The sequence below is a fragment of the Agelaius phoeniceus genome, chromosome 2, assembly GCF_051311805.1.
Source record: "Agelaius phoeniceus isolate bAgePho1 chromosome 2, bAgePho1.hap1, whole genome shotgun sequence".
Classification (NCBI taxonomy): domain Eukaryota; kingdom Metazoa; phylum Chordata; class Aves; order Passeriformes; family Icteridae; genus Agelaius; species Agelaius phoeniceus.
This window is the reverse complement of record NC_135266.1, coordinates 40,508,186-40,532,817: the sequence shown is the minus strand read 5'-3', so window position 1 is coordinate 40,532,817 and position 24,632 is coordinate 40,508,186. Positions and strand designations below refer to the sequence as shown.

Here is a 24,632-nt window from a genome sequence, read left to right as displayed (position 1 = left end):
AAACTTGGCTCCAAAGTTTACTTCAACAGCAACTGTTTCAACAAAAACAATCCTGTATCTTGATCCCATATCGGATTGAAAAATTCCATTTGCAAACATCAACCTGATGGCCTGATAGCCTGAATTAACTTCGGATAGGTAATTTTCTCCTTTTTAATGATGTATGATTAAACTAATATTTATCTGATTTTCCTCCAATTTTTAATCACTTTTAGCTTTTTGTTTTCTATGATTCTCTTAATAAATCAGCTTTCTTCAAACACAAACAAAAGCGAAACAAAAGGACCAAACAACTCTCAATCTAAGGTTTGCATCTGTGCTTTTTGGCATAGAAAGATATTCACGTCTGAAACAAACACCTCTGGCATTAGGTCTTCCCTTGATGAAAGAATTTATGTCGCCCCACTCTATTGTACCACTAACTTCCCTTTTCCTCCTAGCATGTCCTTTTCTTGTGTTTATTTTCTAAGTTCCTCAAGGAGCAGCAGAGCTCTCCTCCAGTGATTGTACTTCTGAAAGAGATACCCTGTTCCTGCCTATTCTTACAGGACACAGGCACTCCTCTCTACCTACATTTCCTAATAAAACACATATTACCTGCTAATAGCCAAATTATAGTTTTTCAATGTTTAACTAACTCTACCCATAATGTATTTCATGGTTAGAATTATAGTCAATTATACACCCATTTAATTTTTTAGTGTTTAACTCACTGTTTTCTAATACACTTCTATTGTCAGAAATATTATCACAGTAAATAATACCAAGTCTTTTAAATGTGAGTATAATCGTAATCATAATTATTTCCATCCTACAAAGAGGAGGTTTTGGATATAGATACATAAAGTTATTTGTCCAGATATCACAGTGCAGATTAATAGCAGTGTTGGATAAATGTCAGCCTGGGACTCTCTGCTTGGGAATCTATCTACTCAGATGAATTCCCCAAACAACTTCTTCACATTTAATCCTTTCATTTCATATGCAGCAGTTCTGAGTACCAGGAATTTAGAAGCAAAGTAATTGCCAAGAGGCAAAAAAAACCACAAAAAAGAAAAATTATTTTATTTTCATTCCTGTTTGAGATGGAAGAGTTCAAGTAACTGTAAGAAAAGGTAACAGTGGCATTTAAAAACATATTTTGGAACAGGGTGTGGTAAAAAATAAATAAATCGCAAAAATAACAGAGGCAGTTGCTGAAAAAAAGTCTTTGGCATTCTAAATATACTTGAAAATTGCTTGATGCTATACATCTCTCCTTTCCCTAAGTCAACAACACCAGAGAACATATCTAGGAGTTTTAGTCAATTTTTAAAGCCTTTGTTTCCATGACAGCTCCTCAAGTCTTATCCTGCGCTCATATTTGTGATGAATTGATTTTAGCTCACACACACACAGTCTGCTATACTGTCATGCATGCTGAAGTGTGTGTGCTGTTGTTGTGCTGGAACAGATTCACCTATGATTTTATTCAATTCCATGATTAAACTGCAGGAAACACTTCCCTCTGGAAACCTGCCTACATAGGCACAGTATAAAAAAGATTTTATGACAGCTGAAGGATTATATGTCACCAAGCACTAAAACTTCAATTTTATTATCTGCCAAAACTTTTTCTGGCTCACCTAACAGATCTCCAGAGAACAAGGTTAGTTGAAAGGAGACAAGAAAAATAACTGATTTGTTTCCCAATAAGGTGGTTCAAGCTAATCTTTGTTTTCATGTACTGACATCAACACTTAACCAAACTGACAACCTCTACACACCCAACATTCTTTAATGAAAACAAGAGAAAGTAAGGAATTGTTATTATCTCACCTCATCTTTATCTGCTTCTTCATCCACTTCATATAAATGAACAGGAAGCTTGTCTGGCTTTGTCCCTTTACTACAAAAGAAAAAGCTTCTGAAGTACTAGGAACTTTGTTATTACTTATATATTTTATTGAGGCAAAAAATTTAGATGTTCTTTTCCTACTGAAGAAGAAAAAGCACAAGAATAACTAAGTAAAAGCATGTATTTTTCATTAATTCTGCTTCTTAGAAAGCAATTTTCCTCATTTGTACATCTGGCAGCCATGTCCTTTTTGTTCTGTTTGTTACTGTGCTGAAGTGGAACTCAAGAGAACAGATGCCTTCTCATTCACTGCACTCCTAATATCTTATCAGTAAGAATTCATACCTGCAACCAGTGGCTCCTTGCAGGACAATGCATTTTTTTAAATTCCTATTGTGGTTGCTGTTCAGGGCAAGTGAAAACCAGGTACTGCCTTGTACAAAACCTATGAGTAGATCAGAACTCTCCAAAGGGCAAGATAACTATTTCTTAACTGATAGATGCAGGAGAGCAATCAGGGAAGACATAGATCTTCCAGAGCTGGGGTATTCAGGGTATTTAGCTACTCTCAGACATTCTGAATTAAGGTTCTAATCTCTATACTCTTCCTACAAAATTTTGAAAAAGTGGGAAAACATTTCTCTAGCAGATGGTTTAGAAAGTTTGTAACAGATGTCGGCTAGGCTTGTACTTTGAATCATCCTTGTGAAAACCTGCTCCAACCATCTCAGTTAGGTTCTATTCCCCAAGCTCCCAAAGGGAGTTCCAAAAGCTGCCTTTGAAACAATGAAAACAGGATATTACCATTTTAGGTTCATCTAAACATTAGCCTGTTTTAGTTATCATACTCAAAGTCACATTGTCAATGATACAATGTCTTGTTTTCACTTGCCTGTTAACAAGGCAATGTTATGACAGTACTTTCCCAGCAAATGGTTTAACATGATATTACACATTCAAGTTCATCAATTCCATCCAACAAGTCTTTATCATCTCTACTGACCATTAAATATGGATATAGCATATTTCAGTTTATATAATATATATATTAATATACTTCTCTAATAAATAAGTCTATATTAAATACAAAATTCCTCCACAATTTCAATTTATCATACCACTAAACAAACTAAGTCACAGACTTACTTTGGAAGCTGTCGAAACTCTCCTGAGTAATCCTCATATCTATAGTTAACAATATGCCAGTCTGAATTGTAGGTTTTGATGCACTGTTTAAATGAAAACCAAGTATCAATATTAACTGGAAGAGGATTAAAGGCATTCAATAGACACAGGACAAGAAAATCTCTTAAGATATGTCTGTTTATGAACTATTATGGTTACATATCAATCTCTGAAAATTCTGTACACTTCCTTTCTTTTGCAATAGTCTAATGCAATTTAGGTTTTTGGAACAAGTTATACGTTTCAATGGAATGTTATGATCCATGCTAGACATGTATTTAATAAAACCAGAAAATGATGAATGCACTCAGCATCTGGATTAACCATCTTCAGTCGTCCAGAAAGTTAAAGCAGCATTTTGCTGAAGCTGAAAACATGGCCAAGTCTTTAGAAAACTCAGCTGAAGCTGAAAACATGACTGAGCCCAAAGACAGCTCAGCACGGAAACAGACACCTTATTAAAATAGAATGTTCAATTGTGCACATAGCGATACAGAAAGCCAAAAACCTATTTTCCTGAATTTATACTTCCAGGGCAATTAAATTAATACTTAAATTTAGACTGCATGTTTGCAGTGGTTGAAAAGCAATTATGTCATTAAGTTCTGATCTAGATCACAGGAAATACCATTTTACTCCACCCATATTGTTACAACATAAAAGTACTGATTTATCTTGGCTTTGAACAAAGTAACATAAAACTGACAAAATCTGTTGACAGAAACCATTCCGTACAAAATTTTATGTTACACAATAAACCTACACATACACAAACACAGCATCCAATAAATCGTAAATATTTTTTTTGTATTTCAAAACATGAGTTTAATACTTGCCAAGCAATTGTTTCAGCAGAAACTCATTAAACTCTATGAATTACCTCTAGCACTCCTCCCTCCTCTTGTCTATCCTCTTCAAATTTATCTCAGAAATGTTTAGGTTAGGTATTAAGGGTATTTATCAGTGTGGATAAAACACTTTGATGTAAATTCAGCTATGTGGAGCTCCTTCAGTTTTATTAGAGTTACAACAGACATTTACTTGTTTCAGATGTTAAAATATCAGCTTAAAACATATCAGTAGAAAACACAAAAAAAAAAAAAAAACAATTGAACCTTTAATTCCTTAAAGGCTTCAACAAGACAATAAATGAAGAACAGCCTCACAAAACCAAAGGAATGCCAACCTAAGCAAACAGTTCTGAGAAACTTTAGGGTTGAGGATGTTTTTTCTACATATAGCATACAAGTTGAACAGTCATAATGAATTTTGGCCTCCACAAGCGTTACAGTTCTGGATACCTCTGTTCCAGCAATCTGTACAAGATTATTTGAAACAAAGTAAGAATGGCTAGTGTGAGAGAGTTTATCAGAAAAAACAAGTCACAGTGATTCATTCCAGATTTATTGTAGATCCAATATTATGCATTGAAATCACCCACGTTCATGTGGAAAAGCCAAAAGCATAATGAAGTGGAGGAGAACCATCTGCAAAATCCAATGACGCAAACAAAAGAATTAAAATCTATCCTGTAAAACTTCTTTTCCAGCCACCAATGGAAAAAAATACTGGGTTTTAATACTGGGTTTTCCTGGAAATTTTGCCTTGAAATAATTGACAAGTGGCAATAAATATTTAGTTCTTTTTCCAGGGCTTATTTTTCTGTTTGTTTTAAATGGTAAATGAAGAAGAAAAACAAGTCAGGTATAATATTGTTATTGCACACAGTGACATGCAACTGCAGTATTACCTCAGTTACAAACAGGCTCTGAGCTTCTTTCTCTGCATTTTCAGGAACCGTTGACCGAATGTATCGACTCTGCCGCTGCAATAATGCTGTCTGATAAACAACAAAAGCAATTAATGAAAATTGCAATTAAAGGGGAGATGACACACTGTGGCCACACTCAGTTACACCACTACAATGAAGAGAAGCTCAGCAGAAAACATCCTATGAATATGAAGTTTCAGAATAGCCAATTAGTGAGAATTTGCTTTTGTTGAAGCGACATGTTCCTTCTTTCACAATAAGGGCAACATTGGAATCAGTGAGGAATAGATGCCATAGGACAGTTTTTTCCACTACATTGTCAACATGGGGAAGACAATACTAGAAAAAAATAATTGCACCATGACAACATAACTCAAACATTCTGAAGACAGACATTAAGGTAGTGTTATTACTACACATAAAAACTATTATTCAAGGAAGGTAAGAAAACCACACCAAAATAAAAGAGTAATTCAACTGCAGATCTCAAGCAAATAAAATGAGACTAGCACTGTTCAGACTAGCAGGTCTAGAGAGAAGGTGTGGATCACTGAAGTATACTTTAGCCTACCAAGTCAGAACTTATTCCTATCCTACGTCAGAACTCAGAGAGGCACAGGAAGGCTACCAGAGAGCAGGAAATTTCTCTGTGACCATGAAATTCTGCTTCTCAGACCTGTGCTGAAGTAAGCCTTAGGATACTTTACATTTGTAAAAGTGAAAAAGATGAAAACTTAACAAAATCTTCTGGACCACAAATGAAAATAACCACACAGCAATAGAAGTTTTTTGCACTATCTGGAAAGGAATCTCATAGCTTAGGCCATCAAAGGTGAGCAAGAGAGTTTTTCACAGCCAGGGCGTGGAAGGGGGTTGTGGTCCCTCACCTGTTACTTACAGGACTCCACACATCCAGGAAGGATCAGATAAAAATGTGATAAGAAAAAGCTCCCCAAGTGATATTGAAAAACAAAATGTGCATAAGTACATTAGCTTAACTTATCTCTGTTGAGAGTCTGATCCATAAGGTGATTGATTATCTTGGTCATTACCAAAGGCTCACTCCATTAACTGGGGGGGGGTATTTAAGTAAGAACATTCAATTACAGTAAAGATTGAAAGGGAAAAAAAATAATCCCATAGTCACGGTCAACTCATTCATCTAGTCTAGAGCACTAAAATTGACAATGCTGACTTCTTGGGTGGGAGAGGTGGGGAGGTATTAAAAACAAACACCACAAACCCCAAAATATTTCATGGGACCAATAAACCTTGCAAACTACAGTTAAAAGACAAAATACCAAACTGCAAGAAGATACACATTTATATGCTAACAGCTTTTAAAAATGAAGTTTTCTTAATTCTAGAAATATCTTCAAATCATATTAAGTATTCATTTTCACAAGCTATGGAAATAAAAACTTCCATTAAGAATAATAAACTTCCTTAAGACCAGAATTTCTAGATACTATTCCAATGAAATAGTCTGATATTTGATGAGAAATTATTTATACTTTATATAATGTATAAATATTACATGCAGTTTTATATATTCTACAAGCATACAGTTATACCATGCTTTCCTAAAAGAATATTATTTTAAGAAAAACCAGAGACTAAGGTGGCATCTTACCAGGCACTTTTCATGGGAAACCCATGAACTCATCAATCAAATTTTAACACTGTAGCATAATTTGGTAAAATTGAATTTGCTGAACATACTTTTAAAATGTCTGCTGCAGTTACCCTACTAGACAACTATCAATACAATACTAAGGGCTTTTTTTCTAGTTGTTCTCACATAATAAGATTTTTATCTTAGTACTGTCTCAATATCAGTGACAAACCAGAAGAATCTGACTTGTCAATTTTGTTCATATTAGTAATTGTCTTAATGCATCTGTCTCCTTCTCAGCACATCCATCAGCTGCAGTAGTGCATCAAAGAGCCAGGAAATGCAATGAGTGAGGTACTGTGATTTAGAGCAAACTCCTAAAAATAATTACTTAAGCAGCACCACAATATTCTATTCTAAAAGAAAGCATGCACATAAATACACATTAAATTCCAAAAGAAAAATTGGGAAAGGAAGGATTGTCTTCTCAACAAACTCTCTTCACAACTACATTGGCTGAACTGTTTTGTAGGAAAGAAACTTTTCAACTCTCTGGGTTTGAGTGATCATTTGATTCATGGTAGCCTCAGGAACCATTAAGTGTTTGTCTCATGCTCTCAAAGAAAATTAAAAAACCCTTTTAATTAGTCTGCTGTCAAAACTAAGGAAGGCCACTTTTAACACGAGCCAGGAGTCAAACACTTAACAGACTTTCACTGACACAACTTCCTGACTGAGTCCCAGGGATTTAGGATATGTTGAGGTCTCAGAAAAGAGAAGAGCAGCAAGAACATTTCCCCAAGTCAACCAAGGAGTCCTCACTACCCAAAAGCTGGTGGAATGTGGATAGTGAACGTGTCCACAAGGAAAGCAGACTGCAATGGATGCTCTTTCTGCCCCAAGGTTGTGCTTGCCAGTGAGACTGTTACCACAGAGGCTCATGCTCTAGATGCAGAGACAGAAACTGTTCTAAAAGACTCAGTGGCAAAGATGGCAAGCTGTGAGATCCTACCCTTAAAATAACCATGTGTCAGAAGTGACTTCACCTTTGCATGGGAAGTGTCAGATCCTTTGTATAGGAAGTGTCAGAACCTGTATTTTAAAGTAATTTCCAAACTAAATTGATTTAGAACAGTTGGCTAAAGACTTAAGGAAAAACACCAAAGAGATTTGAATGGGAAAAAGTAATAGAGAAATTACTTGGAACATTTCAAAATTAGTTTTTTGAGGAGTTTAATTTGTGCTCTCTAAAATAAGGACATTACTTGGATTTTTTTTTTGCTTTTCCTCTACTGAAGATGTGCCTTCTCATAGAATGACCTGGATTTAGTTTTACTTCTGCAAAGTTGGCACAAGATCTATTTTCAGAAGTACTTAACTCGCATTAAATAAAAGCTGAGAGCTTTAAGTGAAAGTGTGTTAAATCCAAATGGCTCAAACCCAGAAATAACAAAGGTGAAATGATGTCTAAGCTAAAGCACCAAACTGCCTTCAAAATAACACTGTGATAACTTTGCAAAGACAAATTTAATATGGGTAGAAATGCACCCACATTTTATTTGCTACAAGCAAATTTAGCCTGAATTTGCATCATTTGACAGGACAAAGGGGAATGGATTCAAACTGCAAGAAAGCAGTTTAGATGAGATATTAGGATAAAGTTCTTTACTGTGAGGGTGGTGAGTTACTGGAACAGGCTGCCCAGACAAGCCGTGGATGCTCAACCCCTGGAGATGTTCAAGGCCAGGCTGGAAAACAAACTGGTGTAGTGGAAGGTGTTCCTGCCTGTGCCAGGGTGTTAGAACAAGATGATCTTTAAGTTTGCTTCCCACCCAAACCCTTCTATGGTTTTATGATTTCCTTTAAAAATGGAGGTAGTACTCAAAACGTATGTATTTTGAAAGAAAAAAAAAGTATTTAGATAAAGGGTGACTTATTGCCAAGTACACACTAGTACTGCTTTGGGTTAAGGTTCCTTTAAATAATTTACCACTGTGCAATTAAAATAAACATCATCAGTTTTGCAGTCATTGAGCATACGACTTCAACATGACCACCACCACGAAGGTGGCCTGTTTTAAACTAATGCTATTTTGTTATGAAGACATTTCATTATTGAGGAAATTACTGAAATTCAGGTGAGAAATTTACAAGCAGCCATGAAGAGGCACAAGCTTGGATACAAGAGTATCCAATGGATATAGTAATTTACTGTTACAAAGGAGATGGCTCTTCTCACCAAGAGGTTAGAAGAGGGAAATCTTGAAAATCTGGCAGCATTGTTGTGACTGAGAGTAGCAAGAACATTAATAGAGATGTTCCAATGAGTGGCAGAAAAGTGGTTCTACCATCACAATTAACAAACACATTGTATAGGCAACAAAATGAAAGAGGACAAAAATGCAGCTAAAAATGAACAGACTGAAAAGCATGAACAAAATTTAGACACCCCACTTACTAAGAATGAAAGCAAATTCAGGGATGCCAACAGCAAAACATGTCTCCAAACACAACAGGTCTGCCCCTATAAACTTGTTGAGAACAAGGTAGGGAGTGACCTTATAGGTGAACTCAGTGCAGAAAACTCAGAGCTTGAGCTTGTGAAAAGCAGCTGAAACAATTTTCAAGTGGTAAATTTAAAAAGACCCAATATATGGAGATGAACTTGCTGATTAAGAGCTCTTCTGGTAACTACAGAAAAGCAAATCTTGCTATTATTTAGATATAATAGCATGAAAGAAAAAAAAAACCTTGAAAGAAAAAAATTACAAGCCAACTTTTTTGGATTTGAAGCTCTGCACAAAGCAGAACAGAAATCATGTTCTTATGAAAAGTAAATGAACTGCTATCAAACATATATAAAAAGAGAGAAAATAGGTTTCATAACCTCAGCTAACCACATTTGGGACAACAGCAAATGCAGTTAAGTGGAAATCTGGACAGGTTCCTGTAACTAGATAGCTGGCTGAGGAACAATCCTTCAAACTTTATGAGCTTTCCAAGACTGAAGCATTTTCTGAGCATTTTGAGCATCCTTGCTCAAATGTTTCTTTGGTAGTGATTTGAGCTTAGAGCTGCTTCTGACAGCATGTTTAGAGAACAGTCATACCTGACAGAAAAATAGTTATTTTCCACTTTTGTGTTGCTTTTTTCCCCCCTTCTCTCACTAGACAATTTTAATCTGAGGAAGAGAAAAAGAGAGGAAGAGAGGAGAGCTATATGTGATCCAAAAAAAGCCAGTTGCTGTGCTTTTTCACTACTGATATGGACTAAAAATTAATATTGGTGCTCCATTAATAATAGCTTCTCACCCCTAATAAATTAACTTTCAGTTATCTAACTGCATTACCTGAAAAAATCCAAATCAAGCACAAATATTTCTTTCCAATTTCTCTCTAAATAATTTAAACTTTAACATAAATTCAGGGGTGGTGTCATCAATGGTGCTTTTTTGAAAACAAGCAGCTTCTTCTGTAATGTTCCAAAAATTTTAAAAGTGGTATCTAGTACTGCAAACTAAGTATTTCCCATGCCATTTTAAGTGCTAGTTTTAGGGCCATGTTGAACAAAATAACCTTACTCTTAATGTCATTATAAATTAGCACTGCTGGGCTTCCTTTCCAGGCAAGGGTTTTCAGATTGTAATCAATTTAACCTAAGTTTGAGGAAGAACTTTGTAAAGATAAAAACTGAATGCTCTGAAAGGAAATAGCTTGAACAGGTTTCTAGACAATGGTAGGCATTTCCACCTATAAACAGTCCTAAGTGTGTTTACAGATAGTTCTAAATGCTCTAGTTCACTATTTAATTTTTTTCTTGAAGGGGATGAAGCCATTATCAAACATTTGAGCCATGGCTTACCCAAGAGCTGCTCAGACACTGAGTGACAGCCACAAGATAGAGGAATTAAAAAAATACATGTGAAGCTGAATGGCAAACACAGAAAATATGCCTTAATATTTTTTTTAATTATTCAAATGATACTGGCAACTATATAATGACTAGTGATTTCAAACCTGTAAATATGGCTATGGAAAACTGAACACGGTTAAAAGGTCTAACTTTCAAATAAAAGCAACAAGCACTTAAGAGTTTTCAGTTCTCTGACTTAGAAATATTTGCTGAATATATTGAATGACAGATTTAAACGTTTTATGTTGTTGAAAACAAGCTAGATAGATCAAAGTAGTGCAGAAGAGTCCTGTGTACAACAAAAATATTTGGACTTAGTTTGTGCCAGCAAGTCTTCGAAGGAAATAAAAGTTTGATAATACAGTTTGATAGTACAAACCTGTCTTCATGTAAATCACATATAAAATGAGACTGCCAAAACTGGGGGAACCCAGAAAACTTGTTCAGGTATTATACTGATGAAATATAAAGAAACAGGAAAACTGACTATATTCCAAAACTGTGATTACTTGAAGGAAATCTTCCAATGTAATACACACTTTGATGCCTGCCTTGATGAAAATCTGACCACAGAACTCAAACAAAGGATGACAAAAGCCATCATGATTTATGACAAATTTCAGTCATTCCTTTTGAAGGATGAGACTGAGCTATGGACTAGCTTCATTCATACAGGCCTGAGGCTAAGAATTGCAGGAGGTCACTAGAAATAGCAGTTAAACACTTCAGCCATACCCCCAGACTGCTCAGACAAAATGCCTGAGGATATTCTTGATGGCTTCGTTTCTTCTCCATTGATAATTCAGAGCTGCTCACTGGAATGACCCTGGGAAGTGAACCAGTCGATCAGATAAGGGCCCACTCAGCAGAAGTAACCTGGATTCCTCTTGATCTGTGATACTGAAGAGGCACACTGCAGAAGGGGATTTTGGTGGTGTAGCCTACTCATGTTTTTCAGTCCTGAAGGCAACTGCAGGTGTAGGGTATCATCCTGAGAGATTCTGTATTTGAAACTTGTCTCAGTACAACTTCCTTTTCAAGAAGTTTTACTCCTATAAACTTCCATGTATGGCTGGGAACACATGAAGCCCAAACTCCTCTCTAAATAACTGTAGCTTCCCAAAACTCAAAAATTTTAGCTGAGAGTGGGAAGACTACAAGTAGAGTTATTTGTGTTAGGATCAAAGAAAAAGATGTCCCCAGACTGTATTAAAAAGAGAGTCCAGCTGCATTCAGGTAAACACTCTATTAGGCCAGAGAAAATTAATTACAAATTCAAGATGTAATTTATAGGATTTTACATGTCCTTCATCTAAAATATAAAAATATACCAACTCATCAACTTTCCCCACAGTAAACAAACTTAGCTTCAACTGCTTGGTTGAATAAAATTAATTTACAGATTGTTCAGATGTCTGTATACTTTTCAAATAGACATTTTGATTACAGGTATAGGCATGTAGACAAGAGACTTTCCTCACTATTTACTCCAACCCCAGTGTCTAAGATGCTTGGTAGTTATCCTAACAAGATCTACAAGAAGATTTTTTAAGAAGTGTACTGAAATAAACTATTTATTTCTATAAACATCGTCATTAAAAAAAATATAACAAGATTATCACAAAGTTTGGTTCAGTCTGGCTTAATCAAGTCAGAAACTCTCTTATGTAAGGGGTATTTTGCTAGAACACAGTTTTGGCTGGGATGATGCAGCTAAGAGTAGCAGACTGCATTTGAAGAGGTTCATGTCTTTCACTATTAAGAATGGGGGGAAAAAATCAGTTTAAGAATTAAAGAAAGCTGATGTTTTTTCAAACAGTCATCACATATTTCCTACATTGGAGAGGGAGGGGGAATACCTACAAGTGACTGATCATTTACTTCAAAAGGCAGTAAAAGTGTTGAGTTGCAGAAGTAGATCTTCTAATATGGTCTGATGAGGAAATTGTGCTATTTCTTCTGTACCCAAAAGAGTTAATCAAGCAGGGTAATGGGACTCACAGCAAAGATTTTGTGGGGATTTTTGAAGCTAAAGAGAGTTAAGAAATAGGAAGTTATCACCTCATGGCTCCTACTACTAAAAACCTGTGGTAAAAAAAGAAACCAACCCCAAGCAAACAAAAAACCCCACAACAAAACCAGGGTGGATTAAATTACCTGGAAGTCATCATAAGGGAACAGTAGCATCTCACGTAGAGGATCATTCAAAATCTGTGTTTTCCTCTGAACAATGACATTTTCATAGTCTATCGGTTCTATAAGTTTTGGCTTTGCCTACAGGAAAAAAGAAAAAATCAAAATAAATTCAGGTATATTGAGGGAAAATTACAATTATTGACTTATTCTAGAAGTTACTCTTTAAAAGATTGGCAGGATTATATTGCATCTACATCAAAAACATACAGTATTCAAAATGCAGACTTTGTCATGTTACACCATATGGGGAAGTGCAAGTGACAATTAGAGACAAGCATGCTGATTGCCTCAGAACTTTTTCACAAAATCCAGTAAGCCAGAGCTTATTAACATAATCACATATGTATTCTCACTGCAAAAAAAATTATAAAAAAATGACTAGTCTCTTATGTTGATGGCTGCCTTTGCTTGATATAGCCCAGAAAGCTCTGATTTGGGTTTAAGAGGAATGAAAACAACCTTAGCTCAAAGACTGAGCTGTGTTTTAATTCAGCAGTAACCTGCAGCAAGGGCAAGCTAATTGACATTCCTCCTTCTTTCTATTTTTTTTTTGCAAAATTCCCATAGGCCATCTACTTCCCTCCTAATTGCACATGTAGCTTTCCTCAGTAACTGTGCATTGATTCCACATTAAAACCCCTTTCCACAAATGAGACATTACAGCTGCCCCTGCACAATCAGACAGAGAAAAACCTTCACCCTGCCAAGCATTCTGTTAAGTGGTCAGATAGCAAAGCAGGTTCAGACAGAGCTCTGAACAAGGCAGCTCTGCCTTGGAGTGTGCAAACTAATGCAAAAATGGGGTTACAATCCAGCTTGAACTTTCTGCAACTGAAATTCAGCATCACAGTAACAGACATAAAATTACATTTTTTTTACAAGTAACAATTACAAGAGACTTTACAAATTATACTTTCTCAAGATCAGTGGTACTAATTTATAGTACCACTGATAACTAAAGATAATTGTAGTAGCCAGACCAACTTCTGCCATCATTACAGGTAAAATAACAAGATAAACTTTATATATTGTTTTATATTACTCATGATAATAACCTCCCAAATTCTAATTGTCCTACACGGAACAAATATCTCTATCAGTAACTGCTAGTATCACTATATATATATATATATATATATATATATATATATATATCACTATATCACTAGTATATTAATAATCTTCCTGAGAAACCCTACAGGTGTTTTCTTCATCCAAAAGTGAATCAAATAAATTTGTTTGTCAAGGAATTAGGAAAGCTTTGGTCAGAGAAAGTCACCAAAATTTTCAGGGTTAGTTCACAGGCTATTTAAAAGCTATTTGAGATTCCCTCATATGTACCACACAGTAGTTTTATTGGCAAGAAAAATATGGAAACATAACAAAACTTAACAGCTGAAGAGGCAAAAAAAAGCAAAGTCTGGAAAAATCTACCCAAAATTATGATCAAAATGTGGCTTTGTTAAGAAAAACAGCTACCACTTACAACCACACAGGAAGCATTTACAAGAAGTTCATTAGCTATATGACAACACACTCAGCACAGACCAATACTTCTAAAGCCATGATTATTATGCTGTGTTTGACATCTTTCTGCTCAGATGAGATGGAGAAGGGCTGTTCAGTTCACTCCATAGTGTACTCTGACACATTTGGAGAGCTTCTCACCTGAAGCCCAGCTACTGCCTCATCTTCTCCTGTCATTCATGAACATGAGTTATCACAAAGCCAAGAACTAATGGCAGTGTCCATCAGAAAAGGCTTAAGTTTATGTCATGCACTCTTCTGCAGCTTAAATGGTTGGACAATTAGCTCAGAAAAGGCACATACAACCTAAGAAAAGATTATGTTTCCTCTAATGTACTAATTTACACAAAATATTTTGGTTGCAAGTTTGCATTTGAGTGCTCAGACTGCTGCAGTGAATCCCAAGCTAATGAAATTATGTGCTCCACACTTCCTTAACACCTTGTCCACCCAACTATTTGAAACATTTCCTACACACTGTAAAATTACCCCTTCACAAAATTTCAGATTGAGCAGCCCCACTCCAACAGATTGTCATAACCAGCTCTGATTCCAAATAAGCTACAGTAACTTCACCTCTTCCAACTCATTCACTAAGGCAATAACTGTCCTTTACAAATTTTCTTCCTTAAGCACAGAGAGAGAGATAACAGAATACAAAGAGCATTTCAAACTTTACTGGTCTATAAGTGAAGTACAAGGCAACACATCATCAGCCAGAAAACAAAACACCCTTTGCTCACCTTTCTCTCACTTTCAGTGACAGGTCTCTCTCTACCTATCCAGGCAAGCAAGATGCCCACCTGCCAACCACTGAGCTTGAGCTCTTATGCAATACACTCTTTCTTACATTAAAGAAAGGTTTAGAGACTACTAGAGTAACATGGCCCAGTCACTCCTTTTGGTCAAGTTTGCCTTTCTCATGTGACCACTCCTTCTCAAGAGTTTCTCATGAGAAATTACACACAACATGCTGTGGTGACAGGTTGGTTTGAGAGTGGTACAGTATGACTGACCTTTAGGAGAAACAAAAATAAATAATGCAAATTAAACTGTGCAGAGAGAGACCATTTGATTTGTGTGGACAGTCTCTGCAGTTAGCTGAGAAGGTCTGGCTTCACAATTCCTTAAAGCAATCAAAAGCAGGGCTGACACCAGAAGGACCCTTCCCCTCTCTCATGGCATGTTTCTGAAAAGTGGCCTTCTCACACAAAGACCAGCAAGCAACTGAGGCAGAGCTTTTGTGAGAGATTAGGAGGTGATCTGGTTTGAGAGAATTCCTTCCAACCAGGGCCCTTCCAGTCAGATTGTCTGAAATGCTGCTCAGACGCTGTGTGACCACTTGGAGAAGTTTGGGGAGCTTTTCAAAGGAAAGAATAAACACGTGCTTGGTCAACAGTGTCAGAAAGCTCACAAAGCAGAACAGCTACTATTTGAACTAGCAAGTGGATAGATGGCAGCCCCAATTCCACAGCCTGGTAGCAAGGGAAAGCTGTCATCTCAAATATATAATGGCTTTTACATGGTGCTGCACATGATCAGCACTCTCATCCACTTCTCCCAGGTACTGAAGAACTATGTCCATCCTGTTAATTCTCTTGGGAAGGTGAGAGGTGAAGATTGGAAGAAAGCTAGCTCTGGCTTCTCTCATTTTAACAGCAAAACCAGAGGAAAGGGATTGCTTTTAAAGAAAATGCAACTAAAATTATTTCATGGGCATGCAAACACACACACACACACTTGTCTAGCACAGCTAATTCAAAACCCAAAAATGCAGCTTTAAAAATCATCCAATTAATTGCAAACGCCTCTCTTTGCCCTGTAGTCACAAAACTGGCTTACCACAATTATAAAATTCATGAAAAGGAATCTTAAAAGAATATAAGCTTTGCTTACATTTTGTTTGCATGCTGTAAATACAAGATTAAAAGGAAAAATCCTGCCTCATGAGAACCTTTTAAAGAATCTAAAGCTCACTGAAGCTGAGGTCTTAAATACAGACTTCTCCTACTTAATCAGTGAGGTACCTGATTTACAGAAATATCATTTATGTAAAAATTAATGAAGAATTTTCTTCCTTGAGCTTCTCCTAAATGCTACTCATTTCTTTCTTAGTCATTTGTCAGATTCAAAGGAAGAGAATGTTTTATCAGTTTGAACCAGATATGAAAAAAGAAAACAATAAACAACACACTGATACTGGCATTTAGCCAGACATAAAACAGCACAAGGAAGCAGATTCTCTCTCAGGCTCTTCTACACTTTAAAAAAAAAATCTGGTCTATTTCTTCATGTAATATAAAAGAAAATATGATGGGTAGTTACACAATTGTTAAATATGATTTATGGACCAGCAGACACAGATAAAACTCAGCCCAGTTCAAACTGCAACATCAAGTTTATAGGCAGTAAAAGTCAGTCTTTTCAATAAGGCTTAACTTTTCCTACTAATCTACAGCCAACAACATTTTTATTTCTGTAATCTAGGAAAATGCTAAGAGCATAGGCGTTCATGGCTGGTCTCGAGCCAGCCAATGCTCTATTTCTGAAAGATAAAAGAGCAAATTTTCTGCCATACCACTTTGGGTTTTGTCTGAGTATTATAAGCATGGAAACTTATCAGAAATAGGAAATATTTCAAAGCAGCAGTCATGACACCCACCCAGCAAACATTTTAATCTGTCAGAATACAGTGTATATATTTGGACAAGCAAGTGTCAAAATTCATGAGATAAAATAAATTTTAAGCTAAGAGTTCAGTGATTACCTACACTACACATTACAGAAAAAAACCCCACAGGACATGTTTTTCTTGCATGCTTAAATTGAAACAATTGTTATTGTCCAATTCTCTTCTCAGAAAACAAAAGATGGTAAGGCTAAGCACACTGAATATTGTTAGCCTCCTGCTACAAAACATCATTTGCCTTATAAAAACATGTTTGGCTTATACACCTGCAAATTAACAAGTTCCCATAAGGAGTAAAATGGAGCTACAAGCACTAGCAGGAAGCAGCCTATAAATAGATGAATAGGTGTTATGTATTTCTTAATAGTGGCCTGAGGAAAGCCACTGTGGACATAGAGCAAGATTATTTAATACTAAACATGGGTAGCAGCTCCATGTATCTTACTGCCCCATAATAAACAGAAAATAAATTGCCCAGGCTGAGGTTTTAAAAATAAGTCAAGAAATTATTTGTATCCTAGAGCTTACTTTTAACTATTACATTTTATACTGCCAGCAAGTGTCCAAGCAGAAAGATGATCTCCAAAAGATCCAACTTCCCAGAAACATAATCTGTTTTGATAAGCACTTACTACTTGTGACTATCAAAATGCAACTGGACAGCAGGAATATTCATTGTGACTTTTACAACAGCTAGCACAACAGCAGCTCATCCCAAGCAGTGTTTTGAGGCACCACCTGGAAAATCTAAATGCTTTTTTCCATGGGCTCTTCTTGCTTGTTAACCTCAAGGGCAAAGTTATGACACAATGTAATTCAAATCACAGGGACACAAAGGAGCACACACATACTGACATGCTGGCACTGAAAGCAGCAGATGACTCTTTCTGTGAACCCACCCACCTAATCAGGAAAAGTTAATTCTGGCACAGCACTCAATCAAATAACATTGTTTCAATAACACATGGGAGTCTTCCAGTTATAAATACCTAGCTCCCTCAATACTCCAACAGACTCTCAGTGAACTACATTTTAAAAAAATTAAATGAATATGACATAAATTGACAAAAAACCTGTTGCTTCCGACAGCCGATTCTATCTCATCTTTTTAAAGAATGCTTGAATTGTGTGCTAGGCAAATCACATCATATTTGCACAAAAGGAATACATCCACACTTGAAAAGATATTTTAGACAATAGTAAATGAGAAGTATTACTAGAGTAAACCAGAAGCCTACTGTTCCATATGCTTTTGAGGATTGCTATCTAATGTAATTCCCAGGTTTTTAACCCAGGAAATAAGAAGTTCTGCTGTTCAGAATTTGTTACAGCAACTAGCAACTTTGTCAGTCTTGGTTACTACCTCACTGCACCCTGCACCAACGACAGGGTACCTACCTTCACTGTGCCAGTAAGAATTTACTGCAACATCACAGCACAATGAAATAAAAATGGACCCAAATGTCAATGTCAAATGAAACATCACACCTTACTTTTTGCTTTATGCCTGGCAGCACACTTGCTGCAGGTTACTTGCACCACTTCATCTAGCTTTGCCCAATAACTAGACAAAAGGGATCTATAATTATGTTATATATACACTTGTGTGTATATATATGTAAACAGTTTAAGGACAAAATAGTAACTGAAATGATAGTGAAGACATTTTTAATGTGACCTATGCAAAACCTAAATGTTCTTCCCTTTAAATACTGACCTTTGTGTTGAATGCATGCACTTCACCCAAAAATGAAAAAATGAGAGCAAACACTGGAGATGTATTATTCCATGAGCATTAAATTAAGTAGTATTTGCAAAATTATAAAGAAGTACTTAATAAATGGTGATAAGTAAACACAGTATTGTGTTATACTTTTTTTTCCTTCTTAAATAAGTATATGTGCCTTGCTGATTGGCTTCAGTACTTCAAGTATCTTCAGAAACACTAATATCCTCTCTGAGTATTCATGGGGGAATAAAAACAATTCTAAATAAAGTTAAACATTCCAAAGGCAGGAAAGAACACAGAAGATTAGCTCATATTGTACTGATGAAAATCTGGACCAGAAATTAGAACACACCCATCCAAAAAAATCCCACAGTCTACTAACAACTCTCTGAATAGAACAAAACCAAAAAAAAAACAGTGACAAGGGAAAGAAAGTTTGTCTTACTAGCACACATGTAAGCTTTCAGTTATATACAGTAACAATTCCCAAAAAGTTTCAGATGAGTATTATTAAATACAAATGGCCAAAATGTTTTAGTTCAATTCTTAAATACATAGTGTGAAGCTCAAATAAGAGGGAGGGGAGACACTATAATTTGAGGATCACCCCACTAACTTCAACTACAGGCAGACAAATAAAGAGAGGACCATCAGCAGCAGCAATTCAGCATGTAATAATACTAAATGAAGTTGAAATTTTAGTAAGAACTATCAAAGTAATTTCTACTGATATACAAGTACTAGTTTACCAACTCTCCTTTGAACAGAGTTGGTGGATTCATTGCAGCTCACTTACTATGTTCTCTTGCTGTACTATTAAAGCCCCAACAGAACTAAGTGTCTAGCAGTGTTTCAGACAAAATAGTTCTTATTTGATTATTTCCCCCACAGACAGAAAATTTTCCTTTTCCTTCACTGGAAGTTATTTTAGAACTTTAAATTCCTAAATAATTTGCATTGAAAGAATTGAAAAATAAGTCCTTTAACAGATAGATAGATACTTTAACAGAAGTAGTCATTAATTATTTAGATAGTTCTTTGATCATTTAAGTAAAATTTAACTGTTACACACACACTTCAGGAAGTTCAAAGATACATTAATTGGAAGATATGCTGGGCAATTAAAAAACAGAAGTGCTAGAAAGAGTATTAAAGCATATGTAGTTTTCATGCTAGGTTCAAAGAGCTGTATAATATGCTAGACAGAAGAGACTGAAAAGCAGCTAGTCTGAAAGCCAAATTCCAAAGTCACACTCAAAGAGAACCAAAGATCTGATAAACTAGAACAGTAAAAATCAATTTAAAAGGCAGACAACCCACAGAGAATCAAACCTAAATCCTAAATGCAAATTATTCACAAGTAAGAATGCTGGAACTTCTCATCTGCATCAGATTTAGAAGTTTTTCATTGACAGAAAGGACAGGAATTATTAAAGGGAAGAGACAGCTTGTTTAAATAATTCTTACCAGCACAAGCACAGGACTCTCCGCTTGCACTTCACAAGGACCTGCATCCTTGCCTTTCTGTGGAGATTCTACAGAAAGCTCTTTCTTAGGGTTTCTGTTTGTTCTTGCCTGCATTCTTTCATTGAAAATACAAACAGCAGCAAAACTGTATGTTTTTTGGCATCAAAGTAATCCACATGCCATTGATTCAGTGAAAACAAAAGCTTTTTCCCTGGCACAAGCAGAACAAAGCACAAACTAGTCTAACTTCTCAGCTGCAGTTTGCTAAATCTGTTATGGTGGGAATGCATGACAGACAAAGGCCAGCCCCTAAACATGCTGTACTCCTCTGGGGAAGGAAAAAAAAAAAAAGGTGGATCCATTTTAACGCCTTAAGGTTATGAGCCAAACACAAAAGAGAATGTGCATATCTAAAATTACTACATAAAACAGGCTGAGTCTTTTACAGCATGTATAAAATCAAGCCTTCACTAATTCAAAAATATTTTCAGTATAAGAATTAGTGACTTATTGACAACTGTGTCTTTTTAGAAGCATAAAACCCTAAGTATTGTGCTTTTTAAAATTTTTTACAATAATGTCACTTACTCAGGTGCTATCAACAATCCGCCACTAACCAAGGACATTCTCCCTGAACAGATACACTACTCTTTTTTTGGGGGTAGAGTGGGCATGACCTTTTTTATCTTAGTGCCAAATCTGTATTAAAAGTTTCACTTAACACCAAATTGCCTTCACAGTAAAAATCTTACATACTCTACAAAGATACTAACTCACAATAAAATTCAAAAAACTTAACTCTTCAACTACCAGTATCCCTCTGCCTCTTTCCTCTCTTCAGCCAGTCAGCTCACTCCTGTATTGCACATTATTTGTGCTCATTCCTCATTCCTCACAACCCTTCAACATTGTAGGTGTCCATGACTGATCAACATCCAAAAACACAGAGAAGACAATGCAACAAAATCTTCAAACATTTTGAGAGAAGACAACTGGGAAGAAGACACTTCTGCAGCCATGAAGAAGAGCGAGCCATTGCTCGCTGCCTTTGGCCGGCACAAAACCCTGCAGGGTGTCAGCCTTGTCTTGTGAACAGCTTGCAGAAATGTCTCCTGGCCTCAGGATATCCAGGCTACAGCAGTGCTCAGTGGTCGCTCTCTTCCTTTCAGTCTTTAATTACAACATAAACTCAATCACAGAATTCACAGAATCACAAGGTTGGAAGAGACCTTCAAGATCATCCAGTCCAATCCAAACTCCAATACCTCAACTAAACCATGGCACCGAGTGCTACACCCAGTCTATTTTTGAACACATCCAGGGATGGTGATTCCACCACCTCCCCGGGCAGGTGACAAGTCATGCTTCAACTTTGCTTTTTTAACCCAACCTACTCTCTTACCATAGCACTACTTACAGCCACTGTTCAGCACACACATACAGTGGCAAAATAAGAAGCAGCATTTTTATTGGATTAATTTCTGTGCAATTGCAAAGGAATTTTGTAAGCAACCTAGCTGACATTTTTGGAAATTTTTAAGGTTTGATTACTCCAACTTCCCCACACAGTAGTTTTAGCTAAATTCTCCTGGGGAAAAAAAAGTGAATGGTGATGAGCAGTTTTCTCCAGGTTTTGAGAGGAATATTTTGGTTTTCTCTTTGTTTCTTTTCAACACTAATGAGTTGCAACTTCCAAGTTCACAAATACAGCTCAGTAGCTGTATTTACCAAGCAAAAATACATCTAAGAGAAAATTCAACTCCCCAGAGAAACACATCCTTATTTTAGACTCTGTCTACTAAGGAACCAGACAGCTGTGGAAACTAAGCCACCACCTTCATTCAGTTCTCAGTTCTCTTGGGACAGTTAGTTATCTCAGTTCAATATAACTCACATCCTAAATTTAACTTGGCATGAATTTTTATCTATTCTCTAGTAGAAGAGAAAGTCACCTTAAACTGCAGAAAGCAGATGAAGTTGTGGAGAAGCTCAACTATCCTACTTTAGTGCTAGTATTCTTTAAACAGCACAACTTGAGGCACAGGTTTCTCATTCTTCAGACCTAACATAAGATGTTGATCTCCCTTCCTCTTCTCTCCACTCTCACACTTGTGTAACATGCATTCATGAAATTGAGTCTGAACAAGTCTGAAATTGTGTCCACAATGCAACTACATTTCTAAAGAGTGGACAGAAAGAAAAAATAACATTTATTTATTGCCCAGACAATAATGATTGATTATGTTTCTGACTTTTTCTCTAGGAAATACAAGTTCAATTCATGTACTTTTTAAGCTGCCTCTCTCATACTGAGAAACCAAACTCCAGAAAACAGTACTTTATGAAGCTTCATTAAGAGTTAAGAAGGAAACCAGCAGTTTAGTCAAATTTACAAAACAGATCTTCCTGTGTAAAGCAAGGTACACAATAGTTCAAGAACATTTAGTTACACTTTTTATTTTGCACCAGCCCCCTTTGTTTCCAGAGAACGGAAGCACAGAACAGCTTAGACTAAATTACACCATTACTTGAGGATGCAGCTGCCAAACAGGAATTTGTTTCATTGAGATGGTCTGCAATTATACTTAACTGCAACCAGAAATGCACAACCTTATTATGCAAAAGGCATTTGTGAACACTCATACTAATAAAGGCTTTAAAATTATATACATTGCAAGTAGTATTTCTGCTTAATTTAACAATGCGTTCTTCTTCTAAATGGCAACATTATTTTGCCCTACTCAGGTACTTCTCCTGAATGCATCTGGATTACTTTAATTCAGTATAAATGTGATTTTCTTTCCCTGCTCTTCTTCCTCTTCTTCTCCAAATGTGATGAGGGATAAGAAGAAAGCCAACAGGCTAACATTTTTATAATATCAGTTTAAAGATATAGAAGCTATTTTTCCTTATGAATGACTCATGTAATTTCTAGATTGCATTTCACTCACAGATACACCAGTAGAAGAGGATCTTTCATGTAACAAAAATGGAAGTGTGAGGCAGTACCTCTGGAACTGTATCCTGCATGAAATAGACCTTAACTGCCAAATTGATGTGTACTTCCAACATTTATTTTCTGTTGAGGACTTAGTGATTACCTCGAGAATTTCATTAATTTAAAAACACTTAGGGGGAAAAACCAAACAAACAAAAAAAAAAAAAAAACCACAGCAAAAATATCAAAGCAAACCAAACAAACAAAATCCCAAGAAATATTGTTTATCCAGGCATCACACAGTCAAAATACTTAAGCTACTTTAATAAAGTAGTATATTGAAACAATTTACCAATAATACAGTAAAATTCAAAAAGTGAAAGATGAAAACCAGAACTTTAAGGCATGATGAAACTTTTATCATCTTGTTACATGACCTGTAGTTTTAACCTCCTTAACTGCAATTTTAAAAGAAGTAATTAAAAAAATACTCAGTTTGTTGCATCAGTCAGTTACTTCAATAATGATCAACAGAAAATCCAGGAATATAGTGCACACACAGAAAATGTCACTGTGCAAAAACTGACTGCATTTCCAACATGGCTCTCAAAACTGCAGGAAATTACTAGCTAGAGACCTATCTGCAAAGTAACTCACATTATTATGGAAACCATGCAATTAATCTTTTTACAAACATTGTGGCTTGAAGGACTTCACATGGTACTCTAGCAACTGTAGTTTTCACACCGCTTCCAATAGCCAAATATTTGTCTGTTTTCTTCCATCATACAGTCCTAAGGAATGCCTAATTAATTACAAAATTACATAGGTAACAAAGTTCTCAGTAGTTCTGGCATACCCCAGTGATTCATCCAGCCAATCTGCTGTGCAAAAGACAAAAGATTTGATTCCTTCAAATCACTTTTCAGTTCAAGAACTTACTTAGCTAATGCACAACATCACATAATAAAAAGTGAGTGATGGTAAGGGAACAGGCAGCCTATTTGAACTTTAATGGAAGAAAAGATGACTACCCAGCCTCCGTGTAGGAACAGCCTAAAATCTAAGCAGTTTGGTTTGACGGCCCTTCTTTTGCTTTAAGTCCTACTTAAAGTCTGCATCAAGGTTACTAAACCTACTAGCTATAATTACAGGCACCAAACATGCCTCTCTAGGCTGTTATAGGGAAAGAGCTGTCCCTAACCTATAGCAGTTGGGGGGGCAGGGTGCTGGAACAAGAGAAGGAGGAATAATATTACTGTAGGTTTGCATGTCCTGTATCTGGAAAAACAGAAGGATTTTATATTATTTGCTAAAACCCTACACCTCTTCTCTGCTCTGTGGCTATACTCTCTACTTTGTGCCTCTAAATTCCCTGGCAACTCACAGCATCTCTTAAAAAATAATACAAACATTAGAAGGATAGGTAACTGGAGGGGGGTTGATGCTTTGTTTTGCTAAGGCTTTGGAGGTTGGGTTTCTTTGGTTGGTTGGGTTTTGGTTTGGGCTGGATTTCTAAGGCAATAGCTCATCTGAAAATATGGACCCACCTTAGCAGTGTGACAAGGACCATTAAAAGCCAGTACCTCTTGCTCTCCTCTGTATTAGTACAAGATATTCCAGCACTGCCCTCCCACACTTGGCAGCTTGCCCTGCAGCTGCATTCAAGGCTAACATTTCACAAGTCAGTGGAAGATTCAGTGTTGCAGCTATACATATCTCAGCGCTGCCAAGTTTCATAAGTGACCAACACATAAGTGCTTCCC

At 36.3% G+C, this 24,632-nt stretch overlaps 1 protein-coding gene across 18 annotated transcripts in view; it reads right to left on the bottom strand.

The window, feature by feature from the left end:
• DOCK9 (dedicator of cytokinesis 9) overlaps positions 1-24,632 on the bottom strand; it is a 113,961-nt gene that overhangs the window by 63,855 nt on the left and 25,474 nt on the right. For 12 of the 18 annotated variants that reach the window (XM_077173541.1, XM_077173533.1, XM_077173539.1 and 9 more), the window contains exons 2-5: positions 12,478-12,594; positions 4,773-4,862; positions 2,984-3,066; positions 1,819-1,888 (exon numbers count right to left, since the gene is read on the bottom strand). In XM_077173541.1, the coding sequence (XP_077029656.1) occupies positions 1,819-1,888; positions 2,984-3,066; positions 4,773-4,862; positions 12,478-12,594 (360 nt within the window). Of the gene's footprint in view, positions 1-1,818; positions 1,889-2,983; positions 3,067-4,772; positions 4,863-12,477; positions 12,595-19,928; positions 20,174-24,632 lie in introns of those variants that run through there. The other 6 variants (XM_077173543.1, XM_077173534.1, XM_077173545.1 and 3 more) reach the window with 3 other exon arrangements.